General features: G+C 46.3%; 2 protein-coding genes across 3 annotated transcripts; both read left to right on the top strand.

Annotated features, from left to right (window-relative positions):
- The first annotated feature begins 26 nt into the window (after window positions 1-26).
- Window positions 27-2,001, top strand: Rbm8a (RNA binding motif protein 8A). 2 transcript variants are annotated; one of them, XM_052179694.1, is made up of 6 exons: window positions 27-144; window positions 416-475; window positions 590-664; window positions 952-1,088; window positions 1,531-1,667; window positions 1,784-2,001. In XM_052179694.1, exons 1-6 carry the CDS (start codon window positions 78-80, stop codon window positions 1,827-1,829), a joined length of 522 nt encoding a protein of 173 aa, XP_052035654.1. In that variant the 5' UTR covers window positions 27-77; the 3' UTR covers window positions 1,830-2,001. The 2 variants fall into 2 exon arrangements, with proteins under 2 accessions (XP_052035654.1, XP_052035653.1); XM_052179693.1 differs by having other exon boundaries at window positions 587-664.
- A 4,925-nt stretch (window positions 2,002-6,926) lies between these two features.
- Pex11b (peroxisomal biogenesis factor 11 beta) lies at window positions 6,927-17,013 on the top strand. The gene is made up of 4 exons (XM_052179691.1): window positions 6,927-7,052; window positions 7,985-8,100; window positions 8,634-8,835; window positions 15,852-17,013. The coding sequence occupies exons 1-4, from the start codon at window positions 6,997-6,999 to the stop codon at window positions 16,255-16,257; spliced, it is 780 nt and encodes a 259-aa protein (XP_052035651.1). The 5' UTR covers window positions 6,927-6,996; the 3' UTR covers window positions 16,258-17,013.
- The last annotated feature ends 427 nt before the right edge of the window (window positions 17,014-17,440 follow it).

Here is a 17,440-nt window from a genome sequence, read left to right as displayed (position 1 = left end):
TCGTGACGTCCTCTCTCTGAGACGGTTTCCCGAGGTGCCTAGCTCCTAGCGGCACAGAGAGCACCGAGACAAGCAAGATGGCGGACGTGCTGGATCTTCACGAGGCGGGGGGCGAGGATTTCGCCATGGATGAGGATGGGGACGGTGAGGAGAGTGGAGGCGGCTGCGTGAAGAGGGGGAGGTGCGAGAGGAGGAGAGTGCAATTGAAGAAATTTTCCTGGGATGCCACCCCACGAACTGGGTCTCCGAAATGATAGACTCCGCCCCCTTGGGAAGGAATTAGGGGCGGAACCGGGAAGGGACTGAAGCTGGAGTCTGTGTCGTATGCTTCCCAATAGTCTAGGAAAAGAGACGTTTTTTAAAAAGAAATGACTCTTATTTTTGTCGCTTCTTATTTTCTCACCTGGAACTCTAGAAAGCATTCACAAATTAAAAGAAAAAGCGAAGAAACGGAAAGGCCGTGGTTTTGGCTCCGGTGAGTGTGGGGGAATAGGGGAGAGTGAGTGGTCTAATAGGGAGAATTTGAGGGTGCGAGGGGAACACATTTGGAGGACAGTTTTCGGTGATCTGGTATGTATTCTTTCAGAAGAGGGTTCCCGAGCGCGGATGCGGGAGGATTATGACAGTGTGGAGCAGGATGGCGATGAACCTGGACCACAGCGCTGTAAGTAAATATAGGACCTGTGGGGAGCCTGTGTGTGTTGACACTTAGATGGAAAGTAAGGAGTTGTTTAGCCAGTCTCCGAAAATTGCCTACTGTGGTTCTTTTTGGAATTTTTCTCTTTTAGTTTGTTTTTTGATACAGGATTTCTCTGTGTAACAGCCCTGGCTATCCTGAAACTCCTTGTAGACCAGGCTGGCTTCAAAGTCACAGATCTGCCTGCCTCTGCCTCCTGAGTACTGGGCTTTTTATTGCACATGTTCATAGAACACCTTCCCCCTACCCAACAGCTGTTGAAGGTTGGATTCTCTTTGTCACTGGAGTCCATGAAGAAGCCACAGAAGAAGATATCCATGACAAATTCGCTGAATATGGAGAAATAAAAAATATCCACCTTAATTTGGACCGGCGCACAGGTTACTTGAAGGTAGATTTTCTTCGTTCACTTACAATTCTTAGATATGTTTCTTGTGTTGTGTTGTGTTTGCTGGGTTGATCAAGCACAGGTAGAAAGTGAAATGACATTGGAAATTGAATTTGTTACCCACAAGAAAGAGACAGAAACAGAATGGGCATTTTGTGTATATAATGGGGATATGTGATATAATTTGAATGGTGTAGAGCTCTAAATTTTTCTCTTAAGTGTGCATTTCCAGTTTAAGGAAGAGAGTACCTGATGGTTGGTGAAGTAAAATTTTGATACTTTTTGTTGTTGTTTTGTGACAGGGTTTCACCATGTAACAGAGCCCTGGATGTGCCAGGCTCACTTTGTAGACTGACTAGGCTGGACTCTGCCTCTCCAAGGCTGGAATCAAAAGTGTGTGCTGTCAGGCCTGGCTAAGCTTTGACACTTTTATATGTTCTCCTAGGGGTATACTCTAGTTGAGTATGAAACATACAAAGAGGCTCAGGCTGCCATGGAGGGACTAAATGGTCAAGATCTGATGGGACAGCCAATCAGTGTCGACTGGTGTTTTGTTCGTGGTCCACCAAAGGGCAAGAGGAGGTAAGATGGAGGGGCGGGGCCCACATTTCTCTTAGCAAAGGGAACATGAGCAAGATAACTAAGGATACTGTGTTGTCTTTCTGATAGTCCCCTTTTGTTTTTTTCATTTTCCGTAGAGGAGGCCGAAGACGAAGCAGGAGTCCAGACCGGAGACGCCGTTGATAAATCCTCTGTTGACCAGGTGGTCTCTTTGCAAGTCCACTTGGTTAGGCTGCCTTGGAAAAACAGGGCTCAGGCGGACCTTGTGTTTATATTTAATTTACCCCATCTACTTAGTATTGCTTTTGAATTTAAGAAAAAAATAAATGTTTCATTTTGTTTTCTACATTTAAAACTATTTTACTATTTTGGAAACTGAACAACTACAGTGGGGCATTCTGAGTGATTTCGAAGCTACATCTGTCTGGTGTGGCATTCTGAGTTTCTAGAAAGGCTCAAGGAGGCTGCTCAGCAATTTTTCTTAGAAGATGAGAGCAGGGGTAATGAGATTTTTCCTATGGCACTAAGGGATGAATTTTACATACTATTTTACATACTCTTGTGAACAGATATTGGTGTCTCTTTTGCTTCTCTGTCAGAGCCTTGTGCAGCTGGCCTTGACCTCACTGGCTTATTGCCGAGAATGACCTTGAACTTCTGGCACCTGCCTCTTAACTCCTGGGTGCTAAGATTGGACCCATGGGCCACCATACCCAGTTTATGAATTAATACATGGGGCTTTAAGATGCTTGGCCAGTTCTACTTTGAATATAGTGCTGAACTGTGAAGTTTGTTAGTTCCTACAACATAAAAGAAACCCAGCTTGAGTACTGTGTAACAATATGCTCACCTTTAATTCCAGCACTTGGAAGGCAGGTGGATTGCTTGAGTGTAAGGCCAACCTGGTCTACAGGAGAGTTCCAGGCTACACAGACCCTGTCTCAAGAGAGAGAAGAAAAAAAAAGACATTGCTATCCCTTTGTCATAGTTTTTAGCTGAAATGGCTTTTCTGGTGTGTCTGTAGTAACCGGTTTGTTGTTGTGTAGGTCCCTATATGTGGCCCACACTGGCCTTAGACTGATGCTCTGCCTCCTCAGTGCATGATGGCAAATATTAAACTTAACATTTTTTCAAATGCTATTGGCCCTTCCCGTTCCTTTTGTTAAATTGCTTAGGGGTTTGGGTTGAATTGGTTAAGGATATATTTTAGTTTAGATTTGCAGGGTAAGGGTGCCTTCCTTGGTGGTTTCTGATAAGGTAGATTGAATAAGTATTTGGTGAAAGATAACCCTGGGTTTTCAGATTTCTAGGTATTCTAGGGTATTTGGAAGAGTAAGTTGAGAAAGCTTGAGGGTCATGACGGCTGGTAAAGAAAGAGTGTCAGCCAGAGAGGCAGTAGATGAATTGCCTGGCTACGACGTGGATACTTGGTTGGGATGATCCTATTCTCACTTGTGTTCTTACATCTCTGGATCTTCCTTGTGCTTTGAGAAATACAAGAGCTCATGAGGATTGGGGATGTGGTTCAGTTGGTAGAATGTCTGCCTAGTGTGGGAGGTGAAGGCTAAAGCATCATACGTTGGAGTCGTCCCCAGCTACATAGCCAGTTGGAGGTCAGCCTGGGTCCTATGAGATCTTGTCCTGGGGAAGAGGAGGTGGAAAGGAAGGAAAACTCAATCAGTTTATTGTGTGGCCTTCTAACTCCTCTTTTTCCTACAGAACTTAACCATGTACAGTAAAAACCCTCTTTTTAACTACTATGACTTTGAAACTTGAGCTTAAAGAAATAAGCAATTTTTTACTATTCCTAATGCCATTTTTTATACCATAAAATTTCAAATTTTATATGTTAAAAATGTATGTCGGTGCCGGGCGGTGATGGCGCATGCTTTTAATCCTAGCACTTGGGAGGCAAAGGCAGGCAGATTTCTGAGTTCAAGGCCAGCCTGGACTATAGAGTGAGTTCTAGGACAGCCAGGGCTACACTGAGAAACCCTGTCTCGAAAAAGCCAACAAAAAGAAAAAAAGAAATGTATGTCAACAGTTTAGTTTGGTGTTGTGCATGTTTGCATTTGCATATCTGTGAGAGTGTCAGATATATTTAATGAATTTCTTGCCTACATGTATGTTTGTATGCTACATGTGTGCCTGGTGCCTGAGAAGGTCAGAACAGGGCTCCAGAGTCTCTGGGACAGAAGTTACAGATGCTCTGAGCTGCTGTGTGGATGGGTGATTCAATTTCTGTCCTCTGGAAAAGCAGCCAGTGCTCTTAACAACTGAGCCAACCCCAGCCCTAGGTTTCTTTTTATAGTGGATGGTGGAGATCTTGTTTGTAATATTGTAGGGCTTTTTGTTGTTGTTTTGTTTTTTGTTTTTCCTTCTCAGAACTATAGTCAGGCAGCTGCTGCTGCTGCTTTATAAGCAGGGTCTTAAAACTAACTAGCTCAGGCTAGCCTGGTACTTAACTACCTTACTAATTTCCCTCCAGTGCTAGGTTGTTGAGTTTAACAGGTGCTTCACTTTAAAAAAAAGTTATGTGTATAGGTGTTTTCCTTTGCGTGTTTCTGTACCATGTTTATGCCTGGTGCCTGCTGAGGTGTGAGGAGGGTGTTGGATCCCCTGGAATTCACCTCCCCTGGAGGTTACAGATGGCTGTGACCATCATGTCAATGATGGGAATTGAAGTTGGGTTCTCTCCAAAAACAAGTGTTCTTAACGACTGAGCCAGCTCTCCAGCCACACATTTTCTTTAAGATGGGGTTTTTCCTCTTTGCCATGACTGTTCTGAAACCTGCTCTGAAAACCAGGCTGGCTCTGCTTCGAGTTACTACGTCGGCTTACTTTATTTTTGGGGGGTGGGGGGCTGGATTGATCCATTTATCTTTTTTTTAATGCTTTTTTTTTTTTTTAACATCTCAACCACATTGTTGGCCTCCCCCCATCCACTCCATTTCTCTTCTGAAGAAGGCAGGTCTCCCACGGGTACCAGCAGCCATGGTGTGTTAAGGTGCAGTAAGACAGGCACCTTCTTTCATTAAGGCTCGAAAGCTCAACACAGTAGGAGGAAAGAAAGGGTTCCAGAAGCAGGTGGTAGAATCAGAGACAGCCCCTGCTCCCACTGTTAGAAGTCCCACAAGAAGACCAAACTACACAACTATAGCATCTGTGAAGCAGTTCAGTCTCTGGGCCCCTGTAGGCCCAGTTTACTTGATTCTGTGCATTTTCTTGTTTGTTTGTTTGTTTGTTTTCAAGACAGGGTTTCTCTGTATAGCCCTGGATGTCCTGGAACCCACTCTGTAGACCAGACTGGCCTGGAACTCAGAAATCATCCTGCCTCTACCCCCCAAGTGCTGGGATTAAAGGCATGCACCACCACTGCCCATCTCTGTGCATTTTCTTGTACAGTTCTTCCTCCCCCTCTTCTGCAGCATTCTCCACCTAATGTTTGGCTATGGGTCTGTGCCTCTGTTTCCATCAGTCACTGTGTGAAGCCTCTGATGAACAGACCGGCTAGGCACCAGTCTATGATTCACCCCTACCCCACCTCACCCCATTTGTTCTATCCGAGGTTTCTAGGCTACTCAGCCTCTGGTGTCTGGCCTGTAGGGCCCATCCCTCTCAAGCTGGACAGTCATTGGTTGGCAACTTCCACAATTTCTGCACCACTTTTACTCCAGGACATCCTGAAGGCAGGACAAATTATAGGTTGAAGGTTTTGTGACTTGGTTGGTGTCACAATTCCTCCACTGGAAGTCTTGCCTGGTTATAGGAAATGGCCAGTTCAGGCTCGTATCCATCGCTGAGTCTTAACTAGGGTTGCTTGCCCTCATAGATTCCTGAGCTGTAAAATGTCTTTCCCTGACCTGGAGGTATTTCTGTGCCAATGCCTTAGAGGAGGAGGAACAGGGAGGATGAAGAGGTCGCTTTTTTTAACGTGTATGAATGTCAGCCTGTTAAGTCCATAACATTTACCACAAGCTTGTGCCCATGGAGGCCAGAAGAGACCATCAGATTCCCCGAAACTGGAGTTCGAGACCGTTGTGAACAGTCCTTTACATGTAAGAATTGGACCCCAGTTCATGGCAAGAGCAGTGAGTACTCAACCACCAAGCTAGCACCCCTAAAGTCAGTCTCAGTGTGTATGTAGCTCCTGCCAGGTGGGATGGAATGGCTTTAAGCTTTCAGCAGTCCCTGCTCTGCCTCCTAAGTGTTGAATTTAGAGCATGCACCATCACCTGGCAAAGGGTAGGCTCTGGCTTGCAAACCCTAACCCGTCGAGAGAGCAGCCTGCCTCCCCTAGGATTCATGGCCAGTGGCGGCAAAGCATGCAGTGCAGTAACTTCCCAAGCAGCTGCTGTGCAGTTAAGTTCGGGTTCAGCCCAGACCAGAGCTCTGACAGCTCACTCATCTAGAGCAAGACAAGCAAGAAACCAGTTTTCCCCCCAGACATTCCGTTTACACCTTCCCCCTGAGCTCTGGGTTAAAGCAGGTTGGGTACTGCTTCAGAAAGCTGCTATCCACATGCCAATTAGTTTTTAGAGATATGGATGCCTAACACGTGATGTCGCCAAACAGACACTGGACAAGAATGTTTCAGGTAGCGCCTTGGGGCATAACCCCAGAAGTGACCTGTAAGTTGGCAGCAGCTAAATGAGTCGAGCTGTGGGGCTAGGAAGGGATAGAGTTGGCCGAGGGTACTAAGGTGCCGCTCACTAGAGCAGGGCCGGGTTTCCTCCAGCAAAGTAATGTAGAGCGGAATGATCACTCCCATTCAGACACTGCAGCCCCTGAGAAAATGAGCTCCTCTGATATATTTCCACTTATCCAGACCGTCCTTCACTGCTGACCTGAAAGGTGTTCTGAAGCCTGCAGATGTGGTAGTCTATGAAGTATGCTTAATTCTGTCCCTAGAGTCTACATCCTCTATTCGGGAGGAGGTTGTCAAACAGCATCTCATCGCATCCACTTTCCCTACGAGAAACAGTCTAGGACAGGCTTCTGCTATTCTGGACTCTTCAGCACCAGAGGGGGTTTGGGGCGGGAGGTGTGTGTGCCTTGGCAGCGTCCTACAGCGCCTCTGGGCCCCACCTCTTGCTACTGAGAATTTAAAGCAGAATGTGCTCCTGGGAGTGTGCTTAAAAGCCGGAGACCGGCCTAGAAGGGGTGAGCTGCCGGAAATGCACCCACGATCTCGCTTCGCGCCCCGAAAATTCCGCTTCAAGGCTGGCTCTGGCTGATTGGCTTTCCTGCCGCCGTTTGTCCCTCGCGAAGCCCCGTTGCTCGCCCAGGAGGCGTGACTTGGGGCTGGAGCAGGCGGGCTGCGGCGCCGTGGGCCCGGGCCGCCGCTGTCATGGACGCCTGGGTCCGCTTCAGTGCTCAGAGCCAAGCCCGGGAGCGGCTGTGTAGGTGCGGCCGACGGAGGAGCGCGGGCGGGAGGGCAGAGCAGGTTCCCGCGAGGCGACGGGCGCGCTACGGGGTCCCTAAGGGTCACTGTGGCTACGGGGGCCCGCGCGGCCCGGGAGGCGCACTCCGCAGCCGGTTGTGAGATGATTCTTTCCTGCTCAAGGGAAAGATGGGGAAACTGAGGCATGAGTGGGCCAGCGGGGAGGCCTCCTAGGGTTACGGTGTCCACGAAGAGCAACAGTTTCCTCACTGCTGTGGTGGCATGAGGAGCGATCCTTTCTGTTCTGCGTCCTCTCACCGGTTGTGACCTAAGAGCCTCGCTATCTCTGCTCTCCCTTGGTTTCCATCCAGTTCAAGGACCTTTATCTCTTAGTTTATCTCTCGGGAGAAGTAATCTGTCCTTCAACTAGATCTCCCTCTGTCGTGTTCCAAGTGTAAATTCGAGTGTGGACGCTTGCGATGGACCCCGGGCTGCTTCCTGGCCCCTTAGGCCTCATAGTTTTCAGAACTCTTAGCCTCTTAACTCCAAATAGTGCTCTCCACCACCTTCTAGGCTTTATTTTCCTTGCACGTCTTTCCTTTCCCCTGGCCTTAAGGAAAACCTGATAGAGGTTGGCCTGAAAAGGAGGAAGTGTTCCTAGCAGGGGGTGGGAGTGTGGGGGGGTTGTTTACCAGTTACTTATTTGAGTGTTTTGTCTGCAAGGATGTATGTGTACACATGTGTGTCTGGTACCTGCAGAGGACAGAAAAAGGTGGTGGATAGCCTGGAAGTAGAATTACAGAGAGTTGTGAGCCACTATTTGGGTGCCGGGAGCGGAACCCAGGTCACCTGCAAGAGCAAGTGCTCTTACCCGCCCCACCAGCCCACGGAGGACATTGTTGGCGGAGAGGTGAGGGAGGCCTGTCCCTGACTCTGCTGCCTGTCCTCCCTCCAGGGCCGCGCAGTATGCCTGTTCCCTTCTCGGCCATGCTTTGCAGAGACATGGGGCTAGTCCTGAGTTACAGAAACAGATTCGACAACTGGAGGGTCATCTGAGCCTCGGACGAAAGTGTAAGTAGAGCAAACCTTTCACCATCCTCGGCTGGGAGCCATGGCCTCTCCCTCTGTGTGCTCCCTCTGCCAGCTCGCCATCATTTGGCTCTGCCCTGCGTGTCTCCCCGGGTGAGGTGCGAGAACAGGCATAGGAAGTTAGTGCTCATTGGAGAGACGCGCAAGGAGAAACTAAACTGGCACGAAAATGAATTAAGATTTGAAGTTAAGAAAAAGAACATCAGGGCTTAGATGTTAAGAGCACCGACTGCTCTTCGGAAGGTCCTGAGTTCAAAGCCCAGCAACTATATGGTGGGTCACAACCATCCGTAATGAGATCTGACACCCTCTTTTGGAGTGTCTGAAGACAGCTACAGTGTACTTACATATAATAAATAAATAAATATTTTTTTTAAAAGGAAAAGAACAAATTATTTTTACTCTTTCTTCCTGTATGTTATCATTGCTTGTTCAACGTTTACTTTTTTCTTTCATCCCCACTCCCACCCCCACCTCTCTACTTCAAATCCTCCCTCTCCCTTTTCCTCCACAAGTGCTACGTCTGGGGAACTCAGCAGATGCCCTGGAGTCGGCCAAAAGAGCTGTACACCTGTCAGATGTCGTCCTGAGATTCTGCATCACTGTTAGTCACCTCAATCGAGCCCTGTACTTTGCCTGTGACAATGTTCTGTGGGCTGGAAAGTCTGGGCTGGCTCCTCGTGTGGACCAGGAAAAGTGGGCCCAGCGTTCGTTCAGGTCGGTGTTCCTTTTATCCTACAAGACTATTTGTAGCCTTCGTTCTGCACAGCTTGCGTGGTGTGTACTACTGAACATTCTGTTTTACATATGTGGGTCTTTTGCCTGCGTGTCTGTGCGCCACTTGTGTCCCTGGTGCTGGCAGAGGCCAAAAGAGGGCATCAGAATTGTAGTTAAGATGGTTGTGAGCTGTCATGTGGATTCTGGGAATCAAAAGCCAAGTCCTAGGGGAGAGCAGCCAGCGCTTTAACCACTAAACCATCACTCTAGCCCCGTATATTTACATTAATAAAATTATTATGGTAGGTGCCGCAGAGCACATCTGTAGTTTGGACAACAGCCTTCAGTGGCTGGTTTTCTCCTTCTACTGTGAGTTCCAGGTACCAAACTCAGGTCAAGACTCAAACTCAAGCTGTTAGGTTTCATGGCAAGTGACCCACACCCACTTCAATCTCCTGGGCCACCCCACTTCCATCTCCCTGGCCCAGAGCTTACTGTATATGAGACAGAGGGGTCTCAGGATTTTTTTTTCTTTTGAGTGTACAGTGGCTTTTCACACCCATTGTCCCCACATCTGCTGATTCAAGCAACCACAGGCTGGAAATGTTGAGGAGAAAAGTGCATCTGAATTAAACGTGAAACTTGTTTGTGTCATTATTCCTTAAACAATACAATATTTCCTTACATTGCACATATATTGTATTAGATATTATAAACAATCTGGAGGTAGATACAGAGGATTGTGTGGATTATATATAGATGCAATGCCACTTTATCTAAGGGACTTGAGCAGCTGTGGATTTGGGTAGAATTTGGATGGGTGAGCAGGGGAAACGATCCTGTGATTAATCCTATTACTCCTCCATGGATGGACTGACTGTATATTATTCATTTGCTTTTTAAAAGATTGATTTATTTATGTATATGAGTATACTGTAGCTGACTTCAGACACTCCAGAAGAGGGCATCAGATCCCATTACAGATGGTTGTGAGCCACCATGTGGTTGCTGGGAATTGAAGTCAGAACCTCTGGAAGAGCAGCTGGTACTCTTAACTGCTGAGTCATCTTTCCAGTCATGTTTATCAGTTTTTTGAGGCAAGGTCTTCCTGGCCTTGAACTCACAGAGATCTACCTGACTCTGCTTCCAGAGTACTGGGATTAAAGGCATGTGCCACTGTGCCATGACAGTTATATCTATCTGAATTGACCATTTGGTTTCCAATCTCCTTTTCAGCTTAAACCATTACAAAGTAAAAATATCAGATGGAAGTTATATTTGCTATGCTACATAAGTGGCTGGATTAATGACTGATGTCTTTACCCTGCTGGGTCATCTTGTGTGGTGTTTTTGATGTTTGTTGTTTTGTTTTATTTTTAGATAGGTCCCAATGCATAGCCCTGTCTTGCCTAAAACTTGGATTCTCCTGCTTTAGGTGCTGCAGTTCTAGGACAGCATTACAGGCATGTGATACCATGTCTAGCTTCTTTTTCTTTTGAGATATATCATAGCACTGAGATAACACAGTTCTCCTACAAGCATGAAGACCTGAGTTTGATTCCCCAGAACCCATGTTAAACAAAAACCAGAACCACACATACTGACACATTCTTGCAATCCCAGCAATATGGAGTTAAACTGGAAGATTCCTAAGACTCTCTGGCAAGTTCCAGACCAAGTGAGAAATCCTGTCTCAAAAACAAGGTGGATAGCACCTGAGGAGAGACCCCCAGGTTGAACTCTGGGGTTCACATGCATGTGTACACATATGTGAATCTCCACACATAAAAGAGATGAGGGTCTCGGTTTGTTGCTCAGGCTGCTACAGAATTCCCGATTCAAAGAATCCTCCTACCTTGGCCACCTTAGTACCTGGGACTCCAGAAGCACACGCCACTCCCACTGCTTGGATTTTCCAAAAACATGTCTCAGTTTCTTACTGTGGACCAGGAGATTAAGCAAAAGCTAAACAAATGTGGTGCCTGATCCTTGCAACATAAAGTTTAAGATGACTCAGTGAGTTTTAAAAACAAGCAAACCTGATGTCTTAGTCTTAGTTAGGGTTTATTGCTGTGAAGAGACACCATGACCTAGGCAAGTCTCATAAAGGCAAACATATAATTGGGGCTGGCTTACAGTTTCAGAAGTTCAGTTCATTATCATCATGGCAGGAAGCATGGTAGCCTACAGTCAGACATGGTGTGGAAGAGCCTAGAGTTCTACATCTTGATCTAAAGGCAGCCGCGGGAGACCCCCTCTTCTGCACATAACAGAGCTTGAACACGAGGAGCCCAGCACCCACAAGGCAACTCAGGACCCTCTGTAACTCTCAGTTCTAGAGGAAATCTGATGCCCTCTTCTGGCTTCCACAGGCACTGCATGAACATGGTGCACAAGACATACATGAGTCAAAACAACTATATTCAGAAATTAAAAAAAAAAAACCTAAAACAAATGCAACAGACAGCAAACAGACAAATGGGAGACCCTGTCTCCAGAAACAAGGTAGTCAGTATATCAAGAATAAGGTTTGAGCTTGTCCTGTTGGTCTCCATGCATGAGGAGTCCTTTGGTCTCAGACACATGCACTTTCACCTACACACAGGAACACACACACACATGCATACACACATACACACGTGTACACGCAAGCAGCAAGCACAAGCATACCACTCTCGAGATTATGAAAAGAATGATACAAGGTAACGTTAAGTGGCTGAGGGTGTAGCTGAGGTATATAGGGCTGATTGTTATTAGATAAGAAGAGTGAGCCGGGCCTGGTGGCGCACGCCTTTAATCCCAGCATTTGGGAGGCAGAGGCAGGCGGATTTCTGAGTTTGAAGCCAGCCTGGTCTGCAGAGTGAGTTCCAGGACAGCCAGGGCTACACAGAGAAACCCTGAAAATACAAAAAAAAGGGGGTGGGGGGAGCGGGGAGGAGGAATTTTAAGAACAGACATAGTGACATGATTCACATTCATGCTACTAGCTACTTTATCAATGTCAACAGCTGGGGTAGGGACAAGACTGGCCACAGAGAGACTCTGTAACTAGGGTAGATAAAAAACAAAATCCAGGCTGCAGAGATGTGTAAGCCATGAAAAGTGGTTGTTGCAAACATGCACAAGAGCTGAGTTTGGATCCCCAGCAACTACACCAGTCAGCTGTACTGCTCATGCCTGTGAGCCCTGGTGCTGGGAGTCTGAGTAAGGAGGGTGTGTCCACCAAGTGAAGAGCTCCAGGCTCAGTCAAAGACCTAGTCTCCAAACACGGCGGAGAACAGTAGAGGAGAGCATCTGGTGTCTACCTTTGACTCTGTATATGCAGACCTTGTAACACACACACACACACACACACACACACACATGAATGTGCACACACAGGCTTTTGTATTTAAGACTTAGCTAATGTATACCTGTAACCCCAGCACTGAGAAGGCTTAGGCAGGATAAAAAACTTATGAACCACATAGTGAAATAAATCCCGTCTTAAATCAACAGAAATGCCTGCCAGGCAGTGGTGGCACACGCCTGTAATCCCAGCACTCTGGGAGGCAGAGGCAGGCGAATTTCTGAGTTGGAGGCCAGCCTGGTCTACAGAGTGAGTTCCAGGACAGACGGGGCTATACAGAGAAACTCTGTCTCGAAAAGAAAAAAGAAAAAAAGAAAAAAAAAAACTGAAATGTAAAAGGTTTTGAGCTGAGCCAAGTGTGGTGATGCAGGCCCTTAACTCTGCTCTAGAAGGCAAAGGCAGGGAAATCTCCGTGAATTTGAAGTGTGCCTACTTTACATAGTGAGTTCCAGGTCAGCCAGAGCTACAGAGCAAGACTCTGTCTCAAAATATATATATATTTTTTTGCTTAAGAAATTTATAATCTAGTATCTCAAGCAGTCAGTTAATATGTCTGGACCTTTGCGAGGGGTCTTTGTTTTTTTCTTAGAGATTGGATATAAAGTCTGTATAAGTATGTTTTCTTTTCTCTTTTTTTAAGTGTATATATATATATATATATATATATATATATATACACATACATTGGGGGTGGGGTTCGAGACAGGGTTTCTCTGTATAGCCCTTGCTGTCCTGGAACTCACTCTGTAGGCCAGGCTGGCCTCGAACTCAGAAATCCACTGCCTCTGCCTCCCAAGTACTGGGATTACAGGGATGCGCCACCACCACCTGGCTGGGGATATATATTTTAAAGATTTATTTATTTATTATATGTGAGTACACTGTAGCTACCTTCAGGCACCAGAAGAGGGCATCAGATCCTATTACAGATGGTTGTGAGCCACCATGTGGTTGCTGGGATTTGAACTCAGAACTTTTGGAAGAACAGTCATTGCTCTTAACCACTGAGCCATCCCTCCAGCCCTTCTTCTCTCTCTTTCTCTTTCTTTCTCTCTCTCTCTCTCTCTCTCTCTCTCTCTCTCTCTCTCTCTCTCTCTCTTTCTCTCTCTCTCTCTCTCTCTTGGTTTTTTTGATACAGGGTTTCTCTGTATAACCCTGGCTGTCGTGGAACTCTGTAGACCAGACTGGCCTCGAACTCAGAAATCCACCTGCCCTCCCAAGTGCTGGGATTACAGGTGTGCACTACCATCTCCGTTCTTTCTTGAGGCATGGTCTCATGTAACCCAGGTTGTCCTTGAACTCCTGATCCTAAATGTTGAGATCATAGGCATTCACCACCACTTCAGCCTGCAACTCTGTCTCTCTCTCACACACACTCTCTCTCTCTCTCTCTTTCTGTTTCTGTCTATCTGTCTGTGTCTGTCTGTGTCTGTCTCTCTCTCTCTCTTTCTTTCTGTCTCTGTCTATCTGTCTGTGTCTGTCTGTGTCTGTCTCTCTCTCTCTCTTTCTTTCTGTCTCTGTCTATCTGTCTGTGTCTGTCTGTCTGTCTCTCTCTCTCTCTCTCTCTCTCTCTCTCTCTCTCTCTCTCTCTCTCTCTCTCTCGTGCATCCTCTGTCCTCTGTGTAGCCTTGACTGTCCTGGAAATCACTCTGTAGACCAGGCTGGCCTTGAACCCAGAGATTATATGTGCCTCTTGAACAGCTAAATTTGTTCTTTCAAAATAGTTTGCATTACTAGGGTCAGGTTAAATGTATTTTTCCGTGTGTGTGTGTGTGTGTGTGTGTGTGTGTGTGTGTGTGTGTGTTTGCATGAGTGTATGCAAATGTCTAGGAACATGTTTTGGAAGTCTCCCTTTGTCTTTCTCCACCATATTCACTGGCACAGGATCTTTCAGTTGAACCCAGAGCTTACTTACACAGTGCTAGTCTGCCTAGCCACCTTCTTCCGGGAGTCTCTGTCTTCACAGATGTCAGCACTGGCATTGACTCTGGGGATCTGAGCTTCGGGCCTCACTCTCGAATGGCAAGCACGTCACTACTGCCATCTCCCCAGCTCAGAGTGGGTGCATTAGAAGGATTGTCTCAAAAATGAAATTTGTTGTTGATCTTAGCAGATTTTATGACTCATAAATTTTAAGCCAGGCCCTTAAGGTGCAAATAAGTACATTGTAGGATAGCAGGAGAGTTGCTTTTTCTTTATTGTTTCAGGAGTATAATTACATGTATTTAAGTGTACAGTGTGATGTTTTGTATATGGTGAAATGATCACCATAGTCAAGATAGTAACATTTTTATAATGGGGCAGGAGAGATGACACAACAGTTCAGAATACTAGTTCTTCCAGAGGGAACGTGGTGCTCACAACCACCTGAATCTCCAATTCTAGCTGATCTGACACATTCTTCTGGCCTTCTATAGTGCACAGACATACATGCAGGAAAAACACCCATATACATAATATAAATAATTTTTAAAATGCTTATAACCTCATGGTGACATCTTTTTAGTGATAAGAACACAAGCTGAGATCGACCCATTTAGCAACTTTCAAGTACATGATTATATTAACTATATGTTATATGTTAACTGATATATTAACTGCAGTCACCATGTTAGATATATAGAGCTATTTATTTTGTAAATCTGAATGTTTGTCCCAATAGCTACCTTCTTCCTGTGTTTTGCCCCCTGCAATCACAGTTTTATTCAATACTTCAAAAGGCTAGGCTGTTTAGGTTTAACACATAAGTGTGATGATGAGTCTTTCTGTATCAGATTTATTAAACCTAGCATGTTGTCAAGAAAGGAGGATTCTTTTCTGGTGTTGTTGATATTGAAACCAGGCCTTGTACATGGAAGGCAAATACTCTTTTTTTTTTATAAAGATTCATTTATTATTATATGTAAGTACACTGTAGCTGTCTTCAGACACACCAGAAGACGGCCTCAGATCTCTTTATGGTTTTGAGCCACTATGTGGGTGCTAAGACTTGAACTCAGGACCTCCAGAAGAGCAGTCAGTGCTCTTAATCGCTGAGCCATCTCTCCAGCCCTTGTAAGGCAAATGCTCTTACCAGTGAGCTACATTCCCACTTCTAAGGGTTCCCACTTTTAAGAGTTATTTACTTATTATGTATACAATGTTCTGGCTTCATACCAGAAGAGGGCACCAGATCTCATTATAGATGGTTGTGAGCCACCATGTGGTTGCTGGGAATTGAACTCAGGACCTCAGGAAGAGCAGTCAGTGCTCTTAACCTCTGAGCCATCTCTCCAGCCCAGCAAGATTGTCTGTCTGTCTGTCTGTCTATCTTATATGTAGCATAATATATTAATTTATTTCTGTTGGATATGTGGGTACATGTAAGTACATTAGTGTGTCTGTGGAAGTCAAAGGACAGCTCGGGAAGTCAAAGGACAGCTCGGGAAGTCAAAGGACAGCTCGGGAAGTCAGATGTTCTGGGGATCAAACTTGGAACTTCAGGCTGAATGGCAAGTGCCTTTACCCGTAAGCTATCTCCCCAGTCCCAGTGTAGACATTTCTAGCAGTGGATTACAGCAGTCACTTCTGATGTTCTAATGTGGAATCCCTCTCCAGTCCGTGGAACGTGTTGTTCAGTAGACATTTGTGCCTCTTCTAACTCATGTATCTTCCCTGTGTGTCTCAGGTACTATCTGTTTTCCCTCATCATGAACCTGAGCCGTGATGCTTATGAGATTCGCCTACTGATGGAACAAGAGACTTCAGCTTACAGCAGGCGAATGAAAGTTTCTGGAGGTGGAGTCTCGGGAGGAGTAGAGACTGGGGGACCTGGAGGACCAGGGACTCCAGGAGGATGCCTGCCACAGCTGGCTTTGAAGTTTCAGCTCCGGATCCTGCTACTGGCTCGAGTCCTTCGAGGTCACCCGCCTCTTCTGCTGGACGTGCTCAGAAATGCCTGTGACCTCTTCATCCCACTGGACAAACTAGGCCTCTGGCGCTGTGGCCCTGGGATTGTGGGGCTGTGCGGCCTCATATCCTCCATCCTGTCTATTCTCACCTTAATCTGTCCCTGGCTACGACTCAAGCCCTGACAGACACTGGTACGAGATAAGGAGGGAACCCAGATCGGTGAGATGGAAGCTTAGACTGTCCCATGTGCCAGCCTCATCGTAATTCAACTCCTTGACTGAAGTTAAAATCCAGATCCTTAGGGACGAGGGGAAGAACCTGCCAAAGAAGGTTAGGAAGGCGATGCTAAGGGGAAGACCTCTGCGGTTGGTCTTCGATTCCATTGCCAGAATCTTAGCTCTCATCCCTTTGTCTGTCTTGAGTCTAGTTAAGAATTTGTTACCATGAGACAGAATTCTCTTTCTTAGTCTCCTGCCCAGATACTTAAAAGGGGGAGGGGGATGACTTTTTGGTAGGGTACCATCCATAAGTTATGGATGGTGACGTGCTAATTGTGTTCTCTTTTTCTGAAACAGCATGTAGCATATTTTTTCTCTTCCACACTCTACCCTTTCCCAGGCTGTCCTTCCTGCCCAACGCACCCTTCCCTCACAGCTGCAGGCTGTTTGAGCTTCTCCCCGGCTCTGCCGCAGCAGACTGCCTCCTGACTCAGCCCAGACCCTCCTCTGGCCTCACACTTTTCGGTTTCTGTGTACATTTTGATATTGGAGTTTCCTTCCCCGCTTGGCTCTTGCCCTTTCTCTAGCTATCCAGCCTGCTGCTGTGTCCGGCCTCCTCCTGTAAATACTGTACAATGATTCTATGTAAATAACCTGTCCTTGCCCACAGAGCAAGCAAGCCTTCCAGGCTAACAAATTAAAGATCAGTTTGCTCACTGACTTTTTTTTATTCAATTCAAGATGCGGGGGTTCCCTGTGTTCCCCGGGCTGGCCGGGCACTCGGGGCTCTCCTCTCCTAGGCTTCTGAGTAGCCAGGAAAGCAGGTGGGTGTCACTCTGTCCATCTGCTTCCTTGTTGACATCTGTTCTCTCAGGTCATTGTAAGTCTTAGCTCCTGTGACTATGGATGGGTTTCCTTGACGTTAGCAGCTAGCATGGCTACCCGCAGGTTTTCACTGAAATTCTAAGTGTTGGGGGAAAGGTAGTGGACACACCCTAATGGTTCCAATTCTAAACTATCCATGAATTAAGATGTTTGCAGCCTCAAGTTATGGGTGAGATGTTATACTAAAACCACAAAGCACTCTTGTCTACAGGCAAAGACTCTCCAAAAGCTATTAAACACACATAAACATGACCAGAACTTT

This window comes from Apodemus sylvaticus, chromosome 4 (assembly GCF_947179515.1).
Source record: "Apodemus sylvaticus chromosome 4, mApoSyl1.1, whole genome shotgun sequence".
Classification (NCBI taxonomy): domain Eukaryota; kingdom Metazoa; phylum Chordata; class Mammalia; order Rodentia; family Muridae; genus Apodemus; species Apodemus sylvaticus.
Note: the sequence above shows the minus strand (reverse complement) of the source record. Positions and strands in the feature narration are given on the sequence as shown.